Source organism: Dipodomys spectabilis, unplaced genomic scaffold, assembly GCF_019054845.1.
Source record: "Dipodomys spectabilis isolate Male_0828 unplaced genomic scaffold, ASM1905484v1 ptg000002l, whole genome shotgun sequence".
Lineage (NCBI taxonomy): Eukaryota > Metazoa > Chordata > Mammalia > Rodentia > Heteromyidae > Dipodomys > Dipodomys spectabilis.
Genome location: NW_024870679.1, coordinates 16875787 through 16900771, shown reverse-complemented (window position 1 = coordinate 16900771; position 24985 = coordinate 16875787). Strand labels below are relative to the sequence as shown.

The following is a 24985-nucleotide window of genomic DNA, read 5'->3' as shown; positions in this document are numbered from 1 at the left end:
AGAGTTCAGTGGAGATTCACCCCAGTCCTGTGAGAGAGGCAGAAAAATCATTTTTTTCACTATTTTACCAGATGCCATTCAATGGATGAATGGATCAAGAAAGTGTGACACACATATATATACACACACATACATGTGTATGTAATATGTAACAAATATTTGTGCATATACAATAAATCTGTGTACATATATGTATATCTACACACCGATATATAAAATGGAATTTTACTCATCTACCAGGAAGAATGCTATTATGTCATTTGCAGAGAAATGGAGGGACTTGAAAAAAAAAAGTTACATTAAGTGAAATGAGTCAGACCCAGAGAGACAAAGAACACATTCCTCTTCTATGTGGAAGTTAGATTTAATTTGTAAATATATAGGTAAACTCGCACAGGGTCATGTGCATACATACATGAACATATTGACCAAAGTATGGCATATGCAGGTGAGAATACTCCTTCAAACAACTAACTTATAGTCTAATAAGATAAATGTTAGGAAGCTAGAACTTGAAGTGTGGGGAGGGGAAGGAGGAAGACAAAGGGAGGGAGTAGACAAATCGAGGAAGGGTGGCTGAACGCAGTCATAATGGTCAATGTGAGAACAGAACTAGGGAAATTGAGGGGATGAGCGGGTTTAAGAGATGGGGGAGGATGATGGATGGGGTAACATTGATAAGATGCACTGTACTCACAAACTGACATATTGAATTGAAACCTTGTACAACAACTTTGATGTGTGTTTGGTGCCTCTCTTTCTGGCTCCATTTTCATTCAATAAAAAAGAAACACATACCTTGCATTTGAATCCACAGTGGAGCAAACAGAACTCATGAAAATTTGACTAAAATAAGCAGTAAGTGATTTGATTTTTATTTTTTTTTAAAAAAGTTAACATGGTGAGAAAAGATAGAAGCTCAATTTCTCAGGATGACCATCTCAGCTGATGGAATTTCTGCAGCATGAGTTATCAGTGGTCTAGCTCTAGGGGGAGAAACGCTACTGGGCCATTACAACTGAATGGTGGCCCTGGAGCTGTGGTGGCACTGGGGTGGGGACACGTACAAAAGTTATACTTCAATAAAACTACTAAGAAAATAAAATTGACTTTGAATTTGGAATAACAAAAATCTAGCCAGGTGCTGGTAGGTCATGCCTGTAATCCTGGCTATTTAGGAGAATGACATCTGAAGATAGTGGTTCAAAGCCAGCGAGGGCAGGAAAGCCCATGAGACTTTTATCTCCAATTAACCACCAAAAAGCCAAAAGTAGAGCTGTGGCTCAAGTGGTAGACCACTAGTCTTGAGCAAAAAAATCTTAGGGATAGCACCTGGGCCCTGAGTTCAAGCCCCAGGACCAACACAAAGAGAAAGAGAAAGAGAAAAAAAAAGAGAAAGAGAGAGCAAAAGAGAGAAAAGGAAAGAAGGAAAGATCTAATTCAATATACATAGCACACTCTTAGTACACAAGCTACAAAATAGACTCTTCTGAAAGCCTATCTCTCAGCCAATAAGTGGCTTAATAATCATGGTAGTAACATCTCGTATTTGTATATTAGTGTTGTGTTTAACAATTGACAAAAGTGTTCATTTACATTATCTCTTCTTTAACCCTCAGAGACAACACAAAGTAGGAGTATCTAACCACAAACCTCGCCTACTTGCAAGAAGTAAGAGTTTATGCGCTGAACTAAGTCCAAAGGCATTTAAAGGCCTCAATGGCCTACATCATGTAAGAAGTACACGCACGTTTCTGGGAAGAATTCCATCCAGTTCACCGCCTGTGGTGAAACCCTGCCACGCAGAATCCCCAAGTGGGTTAAGAATAATGATTCTCCCGAAGAAGACCTCACATATAAGAATTTATGGTTTACAACAAGGCCAGAGTAACGGATGGCATTGTTTTAAAACTCTTAATGGGTTTATGTTGTGATCTAATCTTCTCTCTTCCCCCACCCCAAATAGGGCCTTGTCAGAGAGTTCAACGGAAACCCCTGCTGCTCCTTTCTCCTGCGTGAAGTTCCTTCAAGATTGTGCATCAAAAATAACAAGAGGGTGCAGAATTGAGGACCACAATGTTATCCTCAAACATTTTGTTCCTCTATTCCCCCCGCCATAACCCCCAAGGAGAATGAAAATAGTTTCATCTCCACCAGAAACCTATAATCGAGCTGGCATGCTGCAAGGAAACGAGTGGATGTAACAATATTTACTTTGGGATTGAGGTTCAGACTGTAAGAAAGGAATCCTAGACATGGCTGGAGCAACCATTTTAACAATCGATTTCTCTGCAGAAAGAATAAACTATAATCAACATTCTGAATCAAGATCTTTTCACATACTCTGAGCAAATTTTGGTTTACCTCTAGAACCAGATTTCCCTCCTCGGATGGGAGGTATGGTTTTCATGTGCCGGACATTTCTGGAGCTATGCATGAGTAACTAACCACAGCTTTTGACCCACTGGTTTTTAATTCCGTTCTTCTGAACATCATTGGTCTACAGCAGGCCCCAGGGAAACAAGGCGTCAAACTGGTACGCACATCTATTGACATGTGGCAAAGAGGGAGGGACAGGGTAAGGGTGTCTCCTCTTGGAGATGCTTTGGTCAGGCTTTGTGCAGACCCTATTCAGGATGCTTCACTGTTTCTGAATTTCTTCCCTGGGTTCATTCAATATTTATAGCATGTATTGCAGTGGGCTGTTCACTTGTTCACATCCTGCCATCGGATACAGCTTCTCACCAAGGGAGGTGATTTTTAGAAACCTGGAAATGTCTACAGACATAATGGGTTGTATAACAACAGGTAGGTTGCTCTTGGCACCTAGTACATAGAGACCAAGAACAGCTCCTCATTCTACAATGCCTGAGATAGCCCTTCACCCCAGAGGCACCCAACCCAAAATGTCCTCATTGTTGAGATTGAAAAGCACTGCAGTAGAATGTGAAGGCCTAAAAGGCAGGGATCATCTGTCAGCTCCATGTCTAGTGGGGGCTCAGTAAACATTGTTTTTAAATAAAGAACCATAAATATCACCAATCTCGCACGTATCTAATTCCTGGTACTGGCCACTGAAACCCAAGCCAGTCTTCGCACGGCTTTCAGAGCAGTCACCATAAAGCATAGAAACACTGATTCCTACCCAATATCTTCTGATGCGCTTAACCTTCAGAAAGGCAGAGGGGAGTCTCATGGATGAAGTCCGTGTCTGGACTTCTTGCCAAAGGACCCAGTAGGCAAACAGGAAGTGATGGGACAAGAGTCAATGTCACCATGAACACTAGTTGGTGAAAGCAGATGGAGGGGGTCATGGGGTTTCATTCTATCTCTGTATACATTTGAAATTTCCCCCAAATAAAAGGTGGGGTTTTTTATTCCTTTAAATGAAAAGCATTTAGAACTATAAAAATCCCTAGAGTGACCCCACTCTTTATTAGATTGGAAACTAGATACCTTACTCTGTCAGTTAGGCATCTCTCCCATCTTTCTACTATTTCTCTTCTTCTCTACCTTAGCCTGAGGACAAAACTGGCTGATTCTTTATTTCTGTTCTGGGAAAAAAAAAATCAAAAGTGTTCCAAAAAGTAGTGTACCTCCCTTGGATTAATTTCCAATTGACATTCGCAACTTTCCCTCCCATTTCCCTTTTCCTACCCCCGCCCCCACCACCAAAGAAACCTAGTTTGGCTAAGAAGAAGGAGAGGAAATTGAAATTTACTGAGTATCTATGATGTGCAAGTGCTTTTATTTTTAAATGTAATGGAAACATGGAGAGAAGCCAGTATTTCAGACATTTAAACTTGCACATAAGTATTAGGAGTAAATCACGGCTAATTTGGGGTAGTTACCTATTGCTCTCTTATGTCCACTTGTGTGTGTGTGTGTGTGTGTGTGTGTGTGTGTGTATGTGTGTGTGTGTGTGTGTATGTGTGTGTGTGTATGTGTGTGTGTGTGTATGTGTGTGTGTGTGTATGTATGTGTGTGTGTGTATGTGTGTGTGTGTGTGTATGTGTGTGTATGTGTGTGTGTATGTGTGTGTGCGTGTGTGTGTGTGCGTGTATGTGTGTGTGTGTGTGTGTGTGTGTGTGTGTGTGTGTGTGTGTGTACATTCTATTCCAGAGCAATGGTCGTTCTTCCTCCTCGCCCTGTTTGGAAACCATCACTGACATGGCCCAACCACTTTTTATTGTGTAAAGTCAACTGTTTTCAGATGCTATAAAAGAGGTCAGAGCATGCAAAGCAAAGAGTAACAACATGCCTTCGCTTCAAAATACTTCAGAAACTATGGCAGGATGGCACCATCTCAACTATTTTAATTGTTTTGGCATATACCAAAACATGTATAATAAACTATTCATGCTCTGTCTGTCCTTCTCTCTGTCTCTCTAGACAGAATAACAGCTCACAGGAATTCTCCTAAACTTTAATACACATTTAAACAGTTTACACATTTATTAACATCTTAACCCTTTAGAGTAGCAGACTTCTTCCTCCCCTCCCGCCCCCCCATAAAACTCTTCCTTTTACTTCCAGTTCATATTCATTAGAATACTGGGGTGTTACCTTAAATACAAACGTGACACGGGGTGGAGACAGGAAAAGGGGTGTGAGGAGAAAGCTGCCTAGGTTACTGTGCTTTGTTGTGGTGGTGGTTCTTGTTTTAGTGCCAGTCCTAGCGCTTGAACTCAAGGGCTGGGTATTGTCCTGAGCTCTTTTGTTCAAGGCTAGCATTTTACCACTAGAACCACAGCACCACTTCTGGCTTTTTGCTGGCTAATCAGAGGTAAGAGTCTCGCAGACTTTCCTGCCCAGGCTGCCTCCTGAATAGCTAGGATAACAGACCTCAAGCTATAGACAATGGGCTACATGTTTTGCTTTTTTTTTTTAATTAAAAGCTAGAATCAATCTTCATCTAAGGCAAGGCTACAGAATCAAATTTCTGGATTTCAATCTTGGGTCTGCCATTCATAGGCTGCATGGGCTTGGCCAAGCTCTTTAAGCTCTCTCTGTAAGAGGTGTTCCAAGGACTACTACAATAATCACCCTAGATGGGCTGGGAAGGTGGCTCAGTGGTAGAGTGCTTGCCTTACATGCATGAGGCCTTGGGTTCAATTCCTCAGCAACACATGAGTAGAAAAAGCCAGAAGTGGCGCTCTGGCTCAAGTGATAAAGCCTTGAGCTGAAGAGCTGAGGTACTGTGCCCAGGCCCAGAGTTCAAGCCCCATGAACGACAAAAAAAAAAAAATCACTCTAGAGCATTCAACACAGAACCTTGTACAAAGTGATTATTGTCATTATCATGCCAGCACCACCAATGCCTTTCCATCCATTACCGAAAGCTTAAGTCATAAAAGAATGATAAGCCAACACTGGCTCCCACAGGTGGCAAAAATGTGCTCATGACTATCCCATTAGAAACAGCAGCCCAGAGAAGGAACCCAAAATTATTTATATAAATTTGATGGCCTATTTGCTCTGCAGGAAAAGCACCTAAAAGGACAGCTGAGCCTGGCTGGCCGCCTTCATCAGCTGCCCCAGAACTCTACACCCCCTCGCCGCCCCCTCCCAGGAACCAAATAGCCTGAAGCTCTGCCAGGGCTTTCCAAGGATACCTCTGCAGGGATAGGACAATGAAGCATCTCCTTGGTTGGGAAATCATTACCCAAAAAGCTAATCTCAGAAGGTGATCTGCCCACTCTAAGGATAAACAGGCATGACCTTGCTATGATGCACGTCAGCCAACAAGGCCCACAAGACTTTTGCTAAGAAGCAGGCCAAGTCACAGTGAGGTAGAGGAGGTGGAAAGAAAGTCTAATTTCTCTTATTCTCCAAAACTTTTTCCCTTCTTCGTGGAGAGAAGAAAATTAATACAGAGGGAGAAGGATGAAAGGGGTGACATAGTTCTAGATGCATTATACTTACAAATTGACAGCTTAAACTGAATTCCCTTTGTAAAACTACTTAAAGATAATTTTAAAAAGAAGATGATGATGGAGGAGGAAGAGAAGGAGCAGCAGCAGCAGCAGCAGCAGCAGTAGTTGGGTGCTGGTGGCTCACAGCTGTAATCCTAGCTACTCAGGAGGCTGAGAGCTGAGGATTGTGGTTTGGAGCCAGCAGCATGGGCAAGAAAGTCTACGCAACTCTTATTTCCAATAAACTACTCAAAAAAACTGGATGTGGCACTGTGGCTAAAGTGGTACAGTGCTAGCCTTCAGGAAAAAAGAAGCTCAGGGACAGTGCCCAGGCCCAGAGTTCAAACCCAAGGAGCAGCAAAAGGAAGGAGGAGGGGGAGGACAAAAATGAGGGGGGGTGGTAGGAAAAATGAATACACAAAGAACTGAAAATTGCCAGAAAACAGACCCAATCAGTTCCAAGTGAGAAAGCAAATCTGCATATAGCCTCCCCTCCTCAGAACCTGGCCTGTATTAAACAGTTTAAACTCTTCAATTGTTTAATAAAACTAAAAGCAATAAATTTTCCTCCCTCACATGCAGCTCCACTAAAATCTAGTCTCAATGAGCAGATCTCATGAAACTGCTTTGATACTTGGTACAACTTTCCTTTTGAACTTTTATGGAAAGAAAACACTGCACTTTCAATATAATTACAGTAAGTTTAAATAAAAGTAATTGCCTAGTTTACAAGAGAAATTACTTAGAAAAATACCACCAAAGCTAAAAAAAAAAAATGAATGAATGGCTGGAGGTTATACCTTGGCAATATTAATTCCTAATTATTGTCTGGCATGGGAAAATACCAGCTATTTGCCTTCAATTACCAGCAGAAACACTTTTTCAAAAGAGGTAACAGGAACAGATGGAGTATGAGGTAGCTATGTCCATTGTTAAATCACTTTCCTAGTACAAAAAAGAGCCACGTGTGGTCTAATTGTGACTTCTTGGCAACACAATTAATTTGTTCTTATTTTCCCCCTGGACCCAATGAAAAGCCACATCACTGAAAGAAAGACAGTGCTTTCAAATGGTTGGAAAAACCAATCCATAAAAGTAAAACAAGCAACAATGAAAACATTATGGAGGAACCCACAAACATCTAAATTGTAACAGGTAGTTAAAAGCAGCTTTTGCCAAAAAAGCAGGGGGACTCTACCCTGAGGCCAAGAAAAGCTAGGCATCCCAGCCTCCATTTTTGTATTACTCTTTGCTCTGTGTCTTCCTGTAGCAGCCATCCTGGAACCCAGGACTGATTGATACTGTCTTTACAGAGAGAGCTGGAGAAAACTGCCTTAAGGAAATGACCAGCAATCTGTCCTCCATAGAACACTCACCCTGAACCTGCCTGCCTGTCCAGATTGCTTCTTTCTAGCTTGGCAGTGACTTCAACTTTCCCTACAATTCCCTTCCCAAACCAGGAGGAAATAATAATCAACCAAACCACACCCCTGCTCCGATTCTCTATTTCAACCTAACATTCATGTGTGTACCCCAAGAGGAGGGCATGAAGTGCTTACATTTCCTTTTCCCATCGCACACTTGCGCCTCATAATAAAACTTGCTTTTTCTGCCCTTTACCATAACTTATCTCTTTATTTGGGGTGGTGGACTCAGAGTGGCCAAACCTGATGTGCAGAATTCGTGGAATTTGGGTGTTAGGACCCGAAACTCTGGTTTCATAACCCACACGTTTCAAGTTTAGGATGGCTGGCAAGTGGACTAACAATTCTTTTGCTTCCTTCAGGAATAGGGCTGTGTATTGCTTTTGAAAAAGGGCTTCCGGGCTCCCTTTCCAGATGAAGAACATAAATAAAGCCCAAAGAGGAGCAGGTGGCCCAAGAAAGCCAACAGCGGTGCTGTGTGAACCAGTTCGAAGCCAGTGCCCTTCCCACCACTCCTGCCTTTCCGATGTGAGCATGCAGTGTTCCCTAGGGAGGGGACAGGACAGCTGCCAACAGCAGATAGGATTATTGGAAGGTCCCAGCTGTCTTCATAAAGGTCGCACTACCAATGAGACAATGGCCAGCACCCACCTGCCTCTGTTCTGCCAACTCCCTTTCTAGCAATTCTCAGATCACCAGACTCTGAGCTCTGGTGTCTGCACTGGCCAGCAGGTCTCCCTGCTAAGAGTAAGACCCAGCAGCTGGAGCCAGGCTCCCCTCCGTCCTTAGTCAAGACCCTTGCTACCTGGGGTCTTCTCTGTCCTTTACGGTGGTGAGGCAGCCTAGGGCTCCAGCCCTGAGATATCTCAACTGTGGAGGCTTAGGAACCCACACACCCCATGCCAATACCACACCTCTCAGGGTTGGGAGCCCCTTCCATTTGTCCCAGAAAATGGCCATTTGTTGAAGGCTCCTTCCCGTGCAGGAAGAGGCACCCTTGGCTTCCAGCAATAAATAAGACAGGGTAGAATTCTGAAAGCTGAATTATGAGAAGCACGTGGACAGTGGTTCTCCACCTTCTCTCTGCCTGGACATCTAAGATGACAATGCTTCCAGAACATGACCCCTTCTCAAAGGCTTCTGAGGTCCAGAAGAAGTGTTAACAACAGCTTGTAGCCAGCAAGACCACTAGCAGCAGATCATAGAAAGATGGGCGGCAGGCTGCACATATCCCCGTACACTGGGACTTGATTGCGATCTTTTTTTTTTTTCTTTCTTTTTTTTTTTTTTTTGTCAGTTGTAGGGCTTGAACTCAGGGCCTCGGCACTGGCTGAGCCTCTTTGTGCTCAAGGCTAGCGCTCTACCACTTGAGCTACAGCACCACTTCTAGTTTTTCAGTGGTCAATTGGAGATAAGAGTCTCATGGGACTTTTCTGCCCTGACAGGCTTTGAACTACAATCCTCAGATCTCAGCCTTCTGAGTAGCTAGGATTATAGACCTGGGCCACTGACACCCAGCTTTAATGTTTTTAAAGAAGAAATGATTTGCAAATGTGTCACTGCTACCACAGTGGCCCTAGAAGGACTAACTGAAGAAAAGACTCCTTGGGCAAAGGAGCCTCTTCTAAAGCTACTAACAGACTTTTGTTTTACTAAAATCAGATTTGATCTACAGCATTAGATTTTCTTACAAGCATCTGTTGGCCAAACAAACCTTTATATTCCGCTTGGTGGATCACTGCCAGGGGCCTGGTGAATGTCTTCTTATTCTGCATCATGGCCCAGATCATGGCGGCATCCAGTGAGGTGCAAGCTTCATCAGGAGGCACGCACTGGAGAGGCAGATCAAGGCAGTTAGGGGTCATGCAAAAGTGCCTCCCCCAGCCCAGTCCCAACAATTGTCCTACGGCCCCTTATGAGACAGCTCACAGCTGCTTGCCACAGGAAAACAGGAGATTTGTATGCTTCTCAAAGAACCCTAAATTATCAGGGAGATATAGTGGCAGGCCCAGTGTATTTTCAGCTGTACTGAAAGATGCAAAATCTACTGGACAGCATATAAATCGTATCCTCCCTGTCCCCCTTTCCCACAAAACAACCAGAAGTTTTAGAATTAGTTTGAAAAGTAGAGACACGATACGAGTAATGCTGGCCCTTCACCAGGCTGGCCTCATAGAAATGGTTCATGGTAACATGTATGACAAATGTTGTGATTATGGTAAACTTCATGTATTGAGTTATGAAGGTGACAGATGTTATGTTTGCTCTCCAGAAAGATAATCATGTTGTCAAGTTTGTTTGATTTATTTTTATTTATTTTTAATTTGTAATGCTCTGCAAAAAATTAACTAAGGTCTTCTTTTCTTTCCCTGTGTTAACTCTAGCATGCCAAGCACTTAGTGTGTGCTTTGCTTCTGAGTAATATTCCTACTCAGCTCAGCTGTTTAATGTTTCAAAATGTAGGTCCTAGGATCCTTAAAATCAGGCCCTTCTAGCTATTTAAGTTCTCAAATTTATACCTGGAGTTCACTATATCTGAACAAAAATGTATGATCATACTTCAGTGCTTTTCCTTTAAAATAAATTTCATAATTGCTTCTCAGCCTTTTGGCTACGATCTCAATAATTTTCTTTACTTGTCTAAGCTCATCAGTAAGTAACACTAAAATTAACCAAGCATTTGAAATGTTTACAGCAAGGCATTCTCCAAAAGCTAACTGTTTCAGCTCTCCCAATCACAGAGGAGTAAGATGTGAGGATTTATTATTATCAAGGCTTCTCTGGGCAAATACAAACCCAAACACATATTAGAAGACAACTGTAAGCCAGGCACGGTTGTGCACACCAGTAATCCCAGCACTCAGGAGGTAAAGGCCTAAGCAGAGGAACAAGAGTTTGAGAGTGGCATAGTGTTTTGATTGTTCATGAATTCTGTGATCTTTTGCTGCGATTTACGCATCTGGGTTCAGGGTTAATAGAGGGCATTCAGTTTAGGGATCAAATTCAGTCGTGATGGGATGTGGTTTAAAAATACGGAATGCTTCATGAATTTGCCTGTCCTCCTTGCTGGGAGACCATGCTAATCCTCTCTGTATCATTCCAATTTTAGAATATGTGCTGTTGAAATGAGCACAGATGAAGAGTTTAAGAGCAGGCCAAGCTAGACAGCCAGTTCAAAGCCACTCAAGGTGAGATGCTGTCCCCCAAACCAAGTGCTGGGGCTGTAGTTCAACAGTAGAGTACTCTTCTAGAGCATGCACAAGGCTCCAGGCTTGATCTCCAGGACCAAAAGAAAAAACAAAAAACAAAAACGAAAAAGAAGACTATGATCTCATCAATTTTCAGAAAGAGAGACACAATTACTAAAAGGGTTTGCATTTTCCTTTCCTACTTTATTTTACTCTTACTGTCTATTAGTTCTTTTTTTAAGTTCGAATCAATGAAAGTGTCTCTATCTTAGTGGGTGACTCTGAGCTAGACATTTAACTCTGTTCAGTTTAACACTGGGCCTGTTTTATCCTCAAAGGGCAGTGTGGCTCTTCAGGACCTCTCCTTCAGAAACTCCTAGGTTCTTCCTATCATCACAGAAGCACTCAGAAGTCACTAGAAACTTGGAAGTATTTCCTATAAACAAAATAAATGGATATTTTTCATATGTGGACTAAAGAAATGGATGTCTGGGGGAATAACCTTGGGGAAGGCTTGCAGATCAACGGTAATCTATTTGATAGTGACAGTTTTTTCTCCTATGAAATAAGGGGATGCCATATACGTTATTAACCATATAGGTTGATTCTTTGCTTTTGAGACATTGATACATGGCTAACCAAAGTATTGAAAAGTCAGTTTACACGGTGCTTGCTACAGATGGCATACATGCACACAGGAAATTGTATATCATTCCAGCGAGTCATGGAAACAAAGTGACGGCAGAAGGTCCCTTTCACATACAAGGCCGAATCATGATGGAAGGATCAGAACTGACCCTCCAGAGAGCCCGCAGCAGCCATCCCAACCAGGTCAAAGGGTTCTGATTTCTGTTATGACAACCAAATGTACCGGGTGGAGATGGGGAGAGAAACACGAGACAAACAAAATGAGCTGATATGAAACTGAGAAAAAGTAAAATATTTGTCAGCGGCCCCTCTGAAATCCTCTGGAGACACATCAACCTTATCATCCACACAGAGGAGGTCAAAAAACAATGGGCAATCCAAGTCTCAGAGGGGGCCTGGAAAAATTAATCCTCATCCTGAGTTTGTCCTTTGGGCTTGCTGTAATTCTGGCACTGCAGACTATCTGACTGGCAGGGATAGAGCCAGGCTGCTCCCTCAATGGAAAACGGTCCTGATTTATCTCTTGTAAGGCACTATTTAAGTAGCACACGTGGATAGAAAAATAAATAAATGAAAGATCATACTGTCGGGATTTATTCTCGAAGACTCTAGAGAGCTCACAATTCCCAGCTCACCTTGGTTTTAGTCCTTCAATTAGGCAGTTCCCAAACCCCAAAACTCCAGTCACTGAGAGGACTAAATTTCCCCTTTAGATCATCGTCTTCCCCCAAAATGTCAAGAGAGTCCAAATGGATTAGGTGCTCACTAACCTTCGGCAACTTCTGGGATCCCTTGGGCTTCCTGGTACACAGAGTCAGCTCGCACTGCAGGAAGAGCAGTGATGTGTTGAACATGGGCTTGAAGACAAAGCTGAACCGCTTCTTATCCATTTGGGCTTGTGGGATGGGAAAGTGCACTCTTTTGGGACTGTAGAATTTCACCGATTCATCTTTAGGACAGATGTTCTCAATGATAGTATAATCAGACATCCTATCGGGGTTGGAATATGGAGAGATAAAGCAAGTTTGGATGGAAAATCCCAGTTCTTGGTCAGCTTTAGTGACGGACACCTAGGGAAGAACAGAAAGGTCCATTCAGAAATGACTCAGCATCCTATTCTGATTTGGGGCCTGGGGACAAGATATGTAGGACAAAGCACATAGCCCTTTGTATGTGACAGTGCCCTATTTTCCTAACATTTCTAGCCTTCCTTCAGCCTACACAGGTGCCTCTGCTCAATGAACTTTGAACTTGAAATGGATGGAAACAGTGAACTATTCACTTCAACTGCCAGCCTGGAAGTTTCAAATGCCAGATGAACAAGTCTCTTCAACCTCCCCTAAGTCCCCTAGGAGATAAAAAAAAATAAAAGCACACCATGCACCTAAATGACTTTTCCAAAATAAATAAAACACTCACAGGCAAAGACCCTAAATGCCATTAATACTGTATTAAAGGCCAAGTACTTTAAAATGTTTCCGATCTATTTACACTTCTCTCCTACAAAACATCTGTATGGCCATGTCCAAATCTTATTAAGATTCTTTTCTTTAGACACAGGAAAGAGTGATTGGCTAAGTATAAACAGAATTCAACCCTCAAGTATTCTGAACTCAGCTAAAGTCCCTGGAACAGCCTGGCTTTCCCATTTTGTGACCTGTGGATCAGCGTGGAGCTACAGCCCGGCCACCACCCCCTTCTATGTCTCATCCCTTCACTAAACTTACGATCAAAATAAACTTAAACACTTTAGGATAGTCCTTTGCCCATAGGCCAATAGCACCAAGAACGCTTGTGAGTGGAAATAGAAACAGACTTTCCATTCTGAGATGCCAGGGGAAATCCCGGCTACTGCCTGGAGCTGAGTGCATAGCACACTATGGGGAAAGTCCCTAGATGGCTAACTACTGTGGGACGCTCCACACAGAAGATGCAGAAGGATGCTCATGAAGATGATTATGATATTGTCACCTGGTGGTTACATTCCGTAAGTATTTACATCTCATTATCTGTTCACTGTTTTCTGCTGATTAAATTTGTCTGACTTGGAATATATATCCTACTCATAAAAAGTGCCCTAGAAGAGGTGGATATGATGCTTCAACCCTGTAATCCCAGTTACTCAAGAGGCAAAGGTAGGAGGATAGTGGTTTGAGGCCAGCCTGGACAAAATTAGCATAAGACTCAGTACTGGTGTGGCTCAAGTGCTAGAACACTTGGCTCAGCAAGAGTAAGGACCTGAGTCCAACCCTACTTAAAAAAAAAATTTCCTTTAACATGAACTCAGAACCTTTAAGTCAGAAACGTGTGACAAATCTTTTCTACTCTCAAATTAAAAAAAACATATATATATATAAATATGTTATATATTTAATATATTTATATATTACATATTTATAATGGCAGAATGTCTAGAGTGTCTCAAAAGGTTTTCTTGGGAAAGGAAAGTACTATCCATGAATTGGAAGTGAATTGTAGAGGGTTTATACACCTTTGAGTGAGACAAATCCAAGGAGGTCACACGCTCTGTTGCTCACACAACAGAGCCGAATGAAACACTAAGGCATGCTTCCAAGGTGCAGTTACTGGGAACATTAGTGAATTAACAGGTACATGCCATACATTTGTATGATTATAGATTTAAATCCCTAGGGTTATAGCCCAGGGCTTATGGCTCATGCCTGTAATCAAAACCAGCTCAGGCGGGAAGGCATATGAAACCCTTATCTCTAATTAGCCAGCAAAAAGCCCTAAGTGGAGCTGTGGCTTGAGTAGTAAGAACATCAGCCTTGAGTGAAAAAGCTAAAGGATCGCACCCAAGTGTGAGTTCAAGCAACAGTTACTGGCACACAAAAAACATAAATAATTAAAAATCCTGGGGTTATAGGTTAAGTTGATGATTTATTAAGCTTTACTTAGACTAAGTAAACATTCTCCTAGGAATCCAAACTCAGAATCCAAGACAAAGCATGGCTGGTTACTATCCTCTATAGTAGAATGCTTCCAGATTTTCTTTCGTATTTTAGGTATTTTAAATCAACTTGACGACTTTCTTTCTTTGTTCTTTTTATTTTGAGATGCTGGGGATTGTGTTTAGGACCTTGCACATGTTAGGCAAGCTAGGCAAATGCTCTGCTACTGAGCTACATTCCCAGCTCCAAATCAATTTCTAAATAAAAGTTTATAAAAGTTTGTCCATCTCCCAACTCTACTCAATGCTAGAAAGATTTGGCCCAGATTTCTTAGTTGAATTTGGTACCAAAATTACAGACGCTATGGAGAAGATCATAAGGATAAAAAAAAAAAAAGCTGGGGGCTGGGAAGAGCCTACCAACCATGCATTTCAAGTAAGCCAATACTGCAGGGACAGGGGAATCCAAACTATCCTGGGTAAAATACACAAGTAAGATTAGTCACCAATTAGCATAAGTCAGCAAACCATACGTTAGCAAATCGAGACACACATTTGGAAAAGAACTGACTACAAGCAAGTAAAATCCCTAAAATCCATAGCATGAAGGAAGCCACTGACCAACTGCACATATGGACTGGGAAGCCAAGAAGCCAGAGGAAAAGAGCCATGTTGAATTAGGAAAGATCTATGCTTAGAAATAGCAGGTAGAAAGCAGCATGCTTTCCCCAGCAGAGAAAGAAAAGTATACCCAGAGAAAAAGAAGCACTCAGAGAAGAGGAGAAGCAGAATGAGAACATGGCCATGAGAGTTGATGGGCTCTGTCCCAAAGCCAGTGCAGATGTAAGAGCTGTGTGCCTTTCCAAAACAGAAATATGTGCCTAGAAGTTACTTTTAACACATGGAAAAGTCCCAGTTTGGAGCTTGAGCGCGCGAACACACACACACACACACACACTGAAACAGAATTATCAGCTTTCAGATTAAAATTCAAACCAGCTCAAGAAATGAGAACTTGCCCTGAAACCAGAAGACAATAGGCTCAGTTGAAACACTGCAGGTTGTACCCAGGGAACAATGAGAAGCAGACAGCCTCGTCCCATCAGGAGAGCTGTGGTCTTTAGAACTCAATCTGTGAAGCTTGCACTGGGAGGATGTTTTTCTCCCTTTTCAAATGTCACTTTGGGGCTAAATGCCAACTGTAGCCAGTGGAGAACCCCATGGGCTGCGGAAGAACTCTATTCTGTAGTAGCTCTGTGACCTTCGCTGCATCTGTACCTCTATTTTCATCCATGTGCTTCCATAAGATGGAGCTACTATTGGTCCTGTCTCATAAGATTGTTCCAAAGTGTGAAATAATTGCTTATGATTGTATTTGGCACACTGTCCCCCGCAATTCACATAAGCTGCTTACTATCTAAGATTTTATAGTCATCCTGGATTTTTGCTATGCATGATTATTAATGCTCAATATAGGGAATCGTTTTAATACATTTATATAGATAATTAAATAATGACATAGGAAAACAATTTTCACTTAGAAGTGAATGCAATTTAAACGATAATAGGTAAGGTAGTTTGGAATGTTCCTTGGTTACCATTACAACTACTGAACTGCTACTCCCCAAATGCTAAGGCAGGTAGGTGCACAGGCCTTAACTAGTAAAATTCACACTCCACCTTTTTGTATGTGTGCTGGTTCCAGGGCTGAACCTCAGGGCCTGGGCACTGTCCTTGAGTTGTTTTTTTTTTTTTGCTAGCACTCTACAACTTGAGCTACAGTTTATTTCTGCCTTTTTTTTGGTGGTTAGCTGGAGATAAGAATATCCCAGACTTTCATGACTGGGCTGGCTTTGAACACAGATCCTCAGACTTTAGCCTCAGCCTTCAGCCTTTTTAACATTCCTCTACAAAATATTCTTTCCATTTACTGTTATAACTGAAATCTTGATATTTCCTGCTTTGGTTCAAAAGCAACCTGGAAGGTTTTTCTGAGCCTAGCCCTCAGCCAAAGCAGATAGGGCCCCAGAAGTGGCCTGCACAGGGCTCCCTAGCTAATGTCCCAAGAACTGTTAACTCAGCACTAAGCTGATAGCCCACCAATAATATTCAGCTCTTACCTCCACATAAATGTGTCCATTCTCTGCCACAGAGAAGACTCCCTGGGCGGGCACCAGAAACAGGTCTGTGTTGTACAACTCCATGTTGAATGTGATGTTTTCATTGGGCTGGTCCTGGAAGCTACTGGGATTTCCCTGCTGCCCCAAGCTGCAATTAACCTGGGAAAAAATTCCCCAAACAAAGATAAATCACAGACACATGAAGAGCGAAGGCTCTGCCGTTAGCATATGATTTTATCTTTTCACTGTACCTGATGGAAACCAACCAATGGTCAACAACCCTTTCCACAAACTACCTACTGAAACCAAACACATACCATCCAAACTTCAGGTCTGCTGAAGACAGGAGCCTCCCCTTCATCCATATCTGCTGGAAATCCATTATCGCCAGACTCTAAATCCTCATAACCATCTGGCCAGCCACTACTATCTCCAGGGACTGGACCCTGTATCACAACCTAAAACACGAAGGAAGTAGAACCATCATGAACAATTCCCCACCACAATTATTTGGTTCTACCTCACGTGGACACCCATGGAACAATTCAGATACAAATCAAAACATGATATTGTATAATCATAACTTTATGTTCTATAATCATAAATTATTTCCAGCAGTAGAAACCACTAGACACTGAAATAGAGGTGACTAGAGAGTCAATGGACTGACTCATCTAATGTGAGATAGAGTTTTCCTTGAAAATCTTTGTACTAAAACAAAAATCTAAGAAATACTATGGACTGGCTATTTGGAGGTAGCTTGTTGTTGTTGTTGTTTTATGGTGCTATACTGTGGCTTAAACTCAGCTTGGGTGCTATACCTTAGCTTTTTTGCTCAAAGCTGATACTCTCCTACAGCTACGCACTTCCAATTGTTTTGGTCATTAATTGGAAGTAAGATTCTCACAGAAACATTCCTGCCTAAGCTGGCTTCAAACCACCGTCTTCAGATCTGAGTCTCCTGAGTAAGCCAACCAGTGCCCAACTGAAGGTACTTTTATTTGTACCACTGACGATTTGTAGAAAGTCTTCTTTGAGTTAGAAGGACAGGAGCTGATGTTTCCAGAAGAACCAATCTTTTCCTGATCTTTTCTCTTACATTCCTCTGCTTATTTCTCTTTCAGAATCTTTCCGCATGCCGTATGGATACAGAAAAGTGTATGCTCTATTCCAAGACAATTTACCTTAACATTAGCGGAAATCACTGTTTCTGAGTTAGTTCTAAATAAAATGAAAAGATACACCCCAGCATATGACTCCAAATAAGACCCTATTCTCTTTCCATTTCATATGCTTAAACTCAGAACATGATGTAAAACAAAAATATAGAGTTAAAATATTCACTATAGGGAACAGAACAGAAAGAGAATGAAGCCTACAAAAATATTCAATTGAAGTAAGTACTTAGGATATTGTTTATTCTGGATATCACTATGAAAGAAAATAATAACAGAAGAAAGAGAAGGGACTTTAGATGGTCATACTATCCAGTTCTCTCCTGAAGTAATTAATGCTGACTAACTGGGGGAATAATAGTGTTTCAACTGCCAGGAAGTCAAAGGTTAATAAATGAGTTACTTGAGGAAAAAAAGGATTTTAGACAGACCAGCCTAGTTATTGGAGAAAGATTAACGGACGAGAGATGAAGAAGCTAGATTTAAGCTTAGCTCTATCATTAACAAGTCCCTCAAATATAAGGAAGTCTTGTAATGCTCCAGAGCTCAATTTCCTCATGTATGAAATGAGGAAATTGAATGAGATCATCTTGGAGTTCTTTCCAGGCCCAACTTTGTGAGGTTCTCTGGGGAACAATAAACTTGAGCCCACTGGAGAGCCACTCCTCCCCCGACCAGAGAACCTCATTACCAGCCTCTTCTCTGGACTGAGTTAAGAGCATCAGTGGGTGGGCAATGGAATGAACCAGGAGTCCCCGTCACCCCAGCCCATTGTAATGATGGAGCTGGTGCTAAGTGTGTTCCACGTGGGCACGTGCGTGTGAGAGCGCGTGCGCGCGCGCACACACACACACACACACACACACACACACACACACACACACAACCATTTCCAAGGTAGACAAATGACCTCTGAGAGTTATTTCCACCATCAAAAGTCCAATCCAATGGTCAAATTGGCCCTTCAAAAGATCCTGTGAGATACCATGTTTCAAACTTTTTTTTAATATTCACTGCCTTGTCTCGTGAATAGATTTAGATAAATTCACAAACATGATTCCTAGAAAGTGATGGTTAGCTACTGTAGTATTATCATTGGGGAGAAATGTCTAGAATCTTCCTCCAGGTAACTTCAAAAGTAGATTTTCTCCAATTTCAGAAGGGGAGAGAGAATTAGTAATTTTTGTTGAGATTCTGTTCAGATTTTAAATAATTTCTTTTTTGGATCTTTACTCCATGGGAAAAGCTTCTCACTTCTAAGCAAGACTCAAATGAGTCCAGAGAGGCCACATTTCTAGTTAGAGATTTAGGGTTCTGGTCCCATAAGGACCAGGCCATTTGACTTTGAAGTTTGGCCACGGAAGAAGAGAAGTCAATCACTTCACTGGTGAACTTGCTATCAGAAGAGACAAGAAGGAAGGGAAAACCATCACAGCAATCCCTAAGAGAACAGCATCTTCTGACTCGTGGAACCTCACCCAAGAAATCAAATAAAAGACTTCACGTCAAGGTCCATGCCATTGTGTTGAGAATGGTCACCTGGCTTTATTCAGGCCCCTCCTCCTTTCCATAGAAATAACTACTTCTAAGCAATGTCTAGCAACATTCCGAAGGGCCGTGCATGCTTCTGCAGAGCACTCACAGAGTTATAGTACACGGTGCCGTCAGGTCTTGCCCGATGTTGCCTCATGCCACAGCCATTGAGAGGAGCCTCTAAAATGAAGTGTGTGTCATTCATCTTGGCCTTACAAGCAGGATCCAGCAGGGTGAGCTCCATTCCGGAGTAGCCATTAGCCTGAGAAACAACAATCACATAGACAGAGTGAGGGATCATGGGAGTCAACACTTGTTACCTGACCTTGCAAGCAAAAGGTAGCTAGAAGTCTGCTTCATACCCCTCCCCCAGCCACCTCCTCCCAATTGACCACTAGTCAGCAGCACAACCATTGTAGTGGTCGGCCTTGGAAATTCAATAGCAAAATACTGACACACAAGGATCTGGAATCCCCCTCCCCTACCTACCCACCCACGGAGCACAACAGGAACCAGGTGAGACTCCCAGCCCAGGGAAATGGGCCCCGTCCAAGTGAGAAAACAGAGACCCCACAGTTTCTAAGCTAGGGAAATAATGAACCCAGACTGGGGTTCTGCACTGACCTGAAAGGAATCTTTCTCTATAGCCACGACCATCTTTTCACGGTCACATTTGACAGACAGGGCAACTTCCACGCTCCCTTGCACCTCTTCCGGTTCTCTGGGACCAGGATACAGTTGAATGCTGGGGACGACAGAGTCCTTGGGCCGGAGGATTCTATCTTCTCCTCCTTCCTTCCGGTCTCTCTGGGAGAGATCAGGAAAAGGAAAGGGGAGACCTCCAATTCGTCCTCCTCCCCGGAAGGGTGGGTTCTCCATAGCAGGCAGGCTGCCAGGGTCCAGCAGGATGCGTAGCTCAGGAGGGATGGTATGGACTTCCTCATCTCTCATCTCCTCTGTGGCAAGCGAAGGTAGCAAAATTCATTAGTGGGGGAGAGGGGGTAACCAGACCATAGTCATCAGTAGATGAAGAAAAGGAAGAATTAGCCTAGAATGGTTAGGGGTAAGCATACATTCAACAAGTGACTAAGGAGTCTGGAAGCCTAGTCCTGGTGTTCTAATGAGCTGAGTGGTTTTGGACAAGTGACTTGCTACTCTTGTGCCTCAGTTTCCTACTTGTTTAAATGAATGGGGTTAGATTCTATCAGTGATCCTCAACCTTGGCTACACATTAAAATCATCTTTGTAGCTTGAAAAACAAAATCCTTAGACCCTGGCTACACTTTGAGCTAACTCTGTAGGGTGGGATAGACCATTAATATGTTTTAAGCTCCCTGGGAGATTATGGTCTACAGCCAAGGTGGAGAACTATGGTGGTAGATGGTTTTTGTTTGTTTGTTTTTAATTCCCTTGGAGCTGGGTACCAATGGCTCACACCTGTAATCTTAGCTACTCAGGAGGCTGAGATCTAAGGATCTGGGTTTGAAGCCAGCCCAGGAAAGAAACATCTATCTATGAGACTCTTTTCTCCAATTAACCATCACAAATAAAAATAAAAAGCCAGAAGTGAAGTTGTAGCTCAAGTGCTGGAGTACCAGCCTTGAGTGAACAAGCCAAGACAGGCCCAGGCCAGTGGCCAGGCCGCCTTGATTCCAAACGCCAGTATGCACGTGCGCGCGCGCACACACACACACACACACACACACACACACACAGACTCTCTCTCTCTCTCTCTCGCTCTCATACACACACACACACACATACTTCCCTTTGGACTTAGAATAGTTTCTCAAAAAATTTCTTAAAAAAGTACTTGTATTTTCATTTTTATTAACTGATTTCTGTACTGCAGTATCAGGATGTGAATTCAGAACCTCTAACATACTAGGCAAGTGCTCTACCACTGAACTACTCCCACAGCTGTAATACTGGTCCTTTTGTTACTTTTCAACTATTTTTTTTGACTGTTAAATTCTAGAAAGTATCTGGATACCCTGTTCTTTTACATATATGTTCTTTTACACATATTTATTTGTCCCTTTCCATGCAAGTAATGTCCACTGTTCTTGTTATAGTTTCAATAATTTAGAGAAAAATAATATAATTGCCCCAGTATTCTCTACCTCCTATCTACCTATCTAAGGCCAACGATATATGTTTAAGATCAGATCCATCTCAGTGGAAGTTGAATATGAAGATGACTGGCAGATATGAACTCTCCTGCAATATTGTATATATATACACATGTATATATATATACATATAGATGTATATACATATATATATATTTTTTTTTTTTTTTATATTTGGCCAGCCCTGAGGCTTTAATTCTGGGCCTGGACACAAGATTAGTAGCTCTACCACTTGAGCCACAGCACCACTTCCAGCTTTTTCTGAGTAGTTTATTGAAGAGTCTCATGGACTTGCCTGCCGGGCTGGCTTGGAACTGTGATCCTCAGATTTTTTTTTTTCCTGTTCGTGGGGCGCCTTAACTCTGAGCCTCTCTTCAGCTCAAGGCTAGCACTCTACCATTTGAGCCACAGCACCACTTCCAGCTTTTTCTGCTTATGTGGTGCTGAGTAATTGAACCCAGGGTCTCATGCATACAAGACAAGCACTCTACCACTGAGCCACCTTCCCAGCCTGATCCTCAGATTTTAGCCACCTGAGTAGCTACAATTACAGACGTGAGCCACCAGCACCCAGCTAATACAAATCTTTTGAAAAGGATGTTACAATTGAATGGATCCAAAAGTGGTACAAAGTTTGGAGGGGTTTTAATGTATAAAGAATAAAACCTTTACATGTTCTGGTAAGGTAGATGCTATTATTTTCCATGTGACTACTGATGAAGAATCTGAAGCTCAGTGATTAAGCAATTTCCCCAAACAATGAATAATAATGATAATAATGAGTTAATGAATAATAATGAGCTTGAACCTGTACCCATAATCTTCATTCTATCAGCACTACACTCAATACTGGGCCCATGGGGTGAGGAACAGATCTGAGGACCAGAACTTGGGAATGGAGTCCTATTAGCTACAAGACTCTGACTCCCAGCCTCTTGCCTAAGAACTTGAGTCCCTCTCTTGCATTCTGCTCCCCTAAACCAGAGTAGCCCTTCCTCTGCATTAAAAATCCCCAGAATATGACCCCAGACCATTTTCTTATATGGCACAGCCTCTGATTACTAAGTTCTTTCCTGCAGCCCTCACTCCTCTGTATTCTCAGCCATTCACTGGTGCCTCTAAAAGAAGGAGGCAGGCTAACCAGTATCATCACAATGGGGAGGAGGACAAAACTCTTGCATATTACTGAAGAGACAGGCTAAGGTCTCCAACAAACCCTATCACAATAATAATTTTATGCCTTGTAGTTAAAAAAAAATAGTCAAAACTATTATTAAAACGTACAACAGACATGTAGTAACATCTAAGTAGAAGTGTGAGATCCTTACTGGAAAGCCTCATTCGAAGGGCTATTATTTTTATACACCAACAATAGTTTTATACTTACCATTGTTGTCAATCCGAAGATGAAATCTATTAGCCACTGGAGCCATGGTATATGAGGTTACAGGGCCGAAGCCATTGTCCAGCGCCCACTTGACCAGGTTCTCCTGGGTGGAAGGGATGTCAGCCCTGATAGACTTAGTCATGGCCATTGACCGTTCGCTCTCTTTCCCAAAGCCAATACTGTTGGGAGCCTAAGGACAATTGCAAATACTCACGTAAGAGTCTAAAAGTAAAAAGCGCTTTGAATAACCAAATTCTGAAATAAGATAGATTCTAAATGATATGTGAGGGGCTATTTTTCTTCCATCTCTACTTTCCTTGGGCTAAGAACACTAATGTGAAAATCTTTGTGGGAGAGAGGTGCCAGTACTGAATGAGGCTTGAATTCAGGGACTGGGTCCTTTAGCGTTCTTCTTTTTCTAATTTCTTGTGCTCTACCACTTGAGCGACAGTTCCACTTATGACTTTTAAGTGGTTAATTCAAGAGAAGAATTCTTACAGATGTTCCTGCCCCACAGGTTGACTTCGAACCATGATCCTCCTGAGTAGTTAGCTGGGTGATGTGAGAATACTTCACAGTAGATTAAGAGATATCTAGTCATGTTGTTTGACCACACGGTTTGGATTGCTTACATTAATAAAAAATAATGCCTGAATATACCTACTCTGTTACCATATAGTTAAAATATTTATATCATCAATACATAACACTAGATGAATACAACCAAATTTTCCTTCCTATTTTTATTTCGAATCATGCATAAAATACACATGTACGTGGTACAGTGGCATAATATTTGTGTTCTACGCCTTTTACTCTTAGATTCACATGACAATTGCTATTATCTAGTGACATTAGTGGGCACCCTAGCCCAACTTTACAAACCACTAAAGTCCACATGGCAAAACACCCAATATTTCTATTTCATCTATAATTATGAATTTATACTTGCCAAATCTATTAGTGGAATACACTTACCTTTTATGTTAAGTTATATTAGTTAAGGCTATGTTAAGTTTTGCTTATATTAGTTAAGGCTATGTTATATACTAGTTAAGGCTATGTTAAGTTTATGTTGTGTTATGTTGCCCAACTGTCAATATTTTATCAGTAATAAATGGAAGGAGAATGTTATCAATATTCATAAATGGAAGGAGGACATTATCAGTAACAATGGAAAAATGGAAATTAGACATTATTAGTAATAAATGGATGGAGGACATTAAAATCACTGGGTGATCTGTTACTATGCTAAGGTGATAGAAATATTTTCAGGGAAGGATTTTAATGGCCTGGATACACAAGGCAAAGTCTCTGTTGCCTACTGACTCTGGTGGCAGGGATCTTGTCTGAGAGAAAGGGGAGCTTAATTCTGTAAAGGGATTCCTGGAAAGACACAATTTTGTTTTTGTGCTGGTGTTGGGGTTTGAAGTCAGCGCCTGGGAGTTTTTCTCTGAGTTTGTTTTTTCGTTTGTTTCTGTCAGTCGTGGGGCTTGAACTCTAGGCCTGCACTCTGTCCCTGAGCTCTTCAGCTCAAGGCATGTACTCTACCTCTTGAGCAACAGTGCTACTTCCAGTTTTCTGGTGGTTAATTGAAGTTAAGAGTCTCACAGACCTTCTTGCCTGGCCTAGCTTTGAACCACAATCCTCAAATCTCAGCCTCTTGAACAGCTAGGATTACAGGTGTGAGCTACCGGCGCCTGGCCTGAGTTTTTTTTGTTTTTGTTTTTGTCAGTCATACGGCTTGAACTCTGGGCCTGGGCGCTGTCCCTCAGCTCTTCAGCTCAAGGCTAGCGCTCTATCACTTGGGCCACAGCACCACTTCTAGCCTTTTCTGCTTATGTGGTGCTGAGGAATCGAACCCAGGGCCTTATGCATGTAAGACAAGCATTCTACCATTGAGCCACCTTCCCAGCCCCCAGCCTGAGTTTTTAAATGAAGGCTAGTTCTCTACCACTTGAGTCACAGCTCCACTTCTGACTTTTTGGTAGTTAATTTGAGATAAGAGTCTTATAGATTTTCCTGCTCTGGCTGGCTCAGAACTGTGATCCTCAGATCTCAGCCTCCAGAATAACTAAGATCGCAGGCATGAGCCACCAGCGGCCAGTTTGGGAAGGCACAAATTTCACTATTCCTGCAACAGGGCTGAAAGGCTCTTTAGATTGCCAATTAGGCCATTTTCATGCCATACAAAAATCGCTTTCATTTCCATGCCCAGTGATTTTCTCCTGCATATGTGCATCATTTTTCCTAAATTTCTCATTTGGTTCCCATTCTATTTGCCCCTAACATGATTCAGTATTAATCCTTTCCCACTTTAAAACCACAAAAGACTCACAAGCACTAAGTTGTCTTGGCCCCTCAGGTTATGGGAGACTGGCTGAGGTGAGACACACTTCCACTTGAAGCTTAGAGGAGCTCACTGGGGTGTCTTTTTCTATTACTCAACATGCTTCGCTCAGGGAAAACCAAACAGGGTAATCGGCCACAACCCCTGCACACAGCAACCAGCTGGAGCCCTACAAGGCCTGCGGCCATTTGCAAACTCACTT

The 24985-nt window shown here is 42.2% G+C and overlaps 1 protein-coding gene and 1 non-coding gene across 2 annotated transcripts in view; both read right to left on the bottom strand.

The window, feature by feature from the left end:
* The window catches only part of Tgfbr3 (transforming growth factor beta receptor 3), a 170606-nt gene that overhangs the window by 16355 nt on the left and 129266 nt on the right, over positions 1-24985 (bottom strand). The window contains exons 8-14 of the mRNA XM_042676890.1: positions 22434-22623; positions 19539-19870; positions 19024-19176; positions 16524-16664; positions 16207-16365; positions 11946-12245; positions 9054-9171 (exon numbers count right to left, since the gene is read on the bottom strand). Of these exons, the coding sequence (XP_042532824.1) occupies positions 9054-9171; positions 11946-12245; positions 16207-16365; positions 16524-16664; positions 19024-19176; positions 19539-19870; positions 22434-22623 (1393 nt within the window). The remainder of the gene's footprint in view (positions 1-9053; positions 9172-11945; positions 12246-16206; positions 16366-16523; positions 16665-19023; positions 19177-19538; positions 19871-22433; positions 22624-24985) is intronic.
* On the bottom strand, positions 10366-10472 carry LOC122113154. The gene has a single exon (XR_006148391.1). It is a non-coding gene; the product is annotated as a U6 spliceosomal RNA (small nuclear RNA).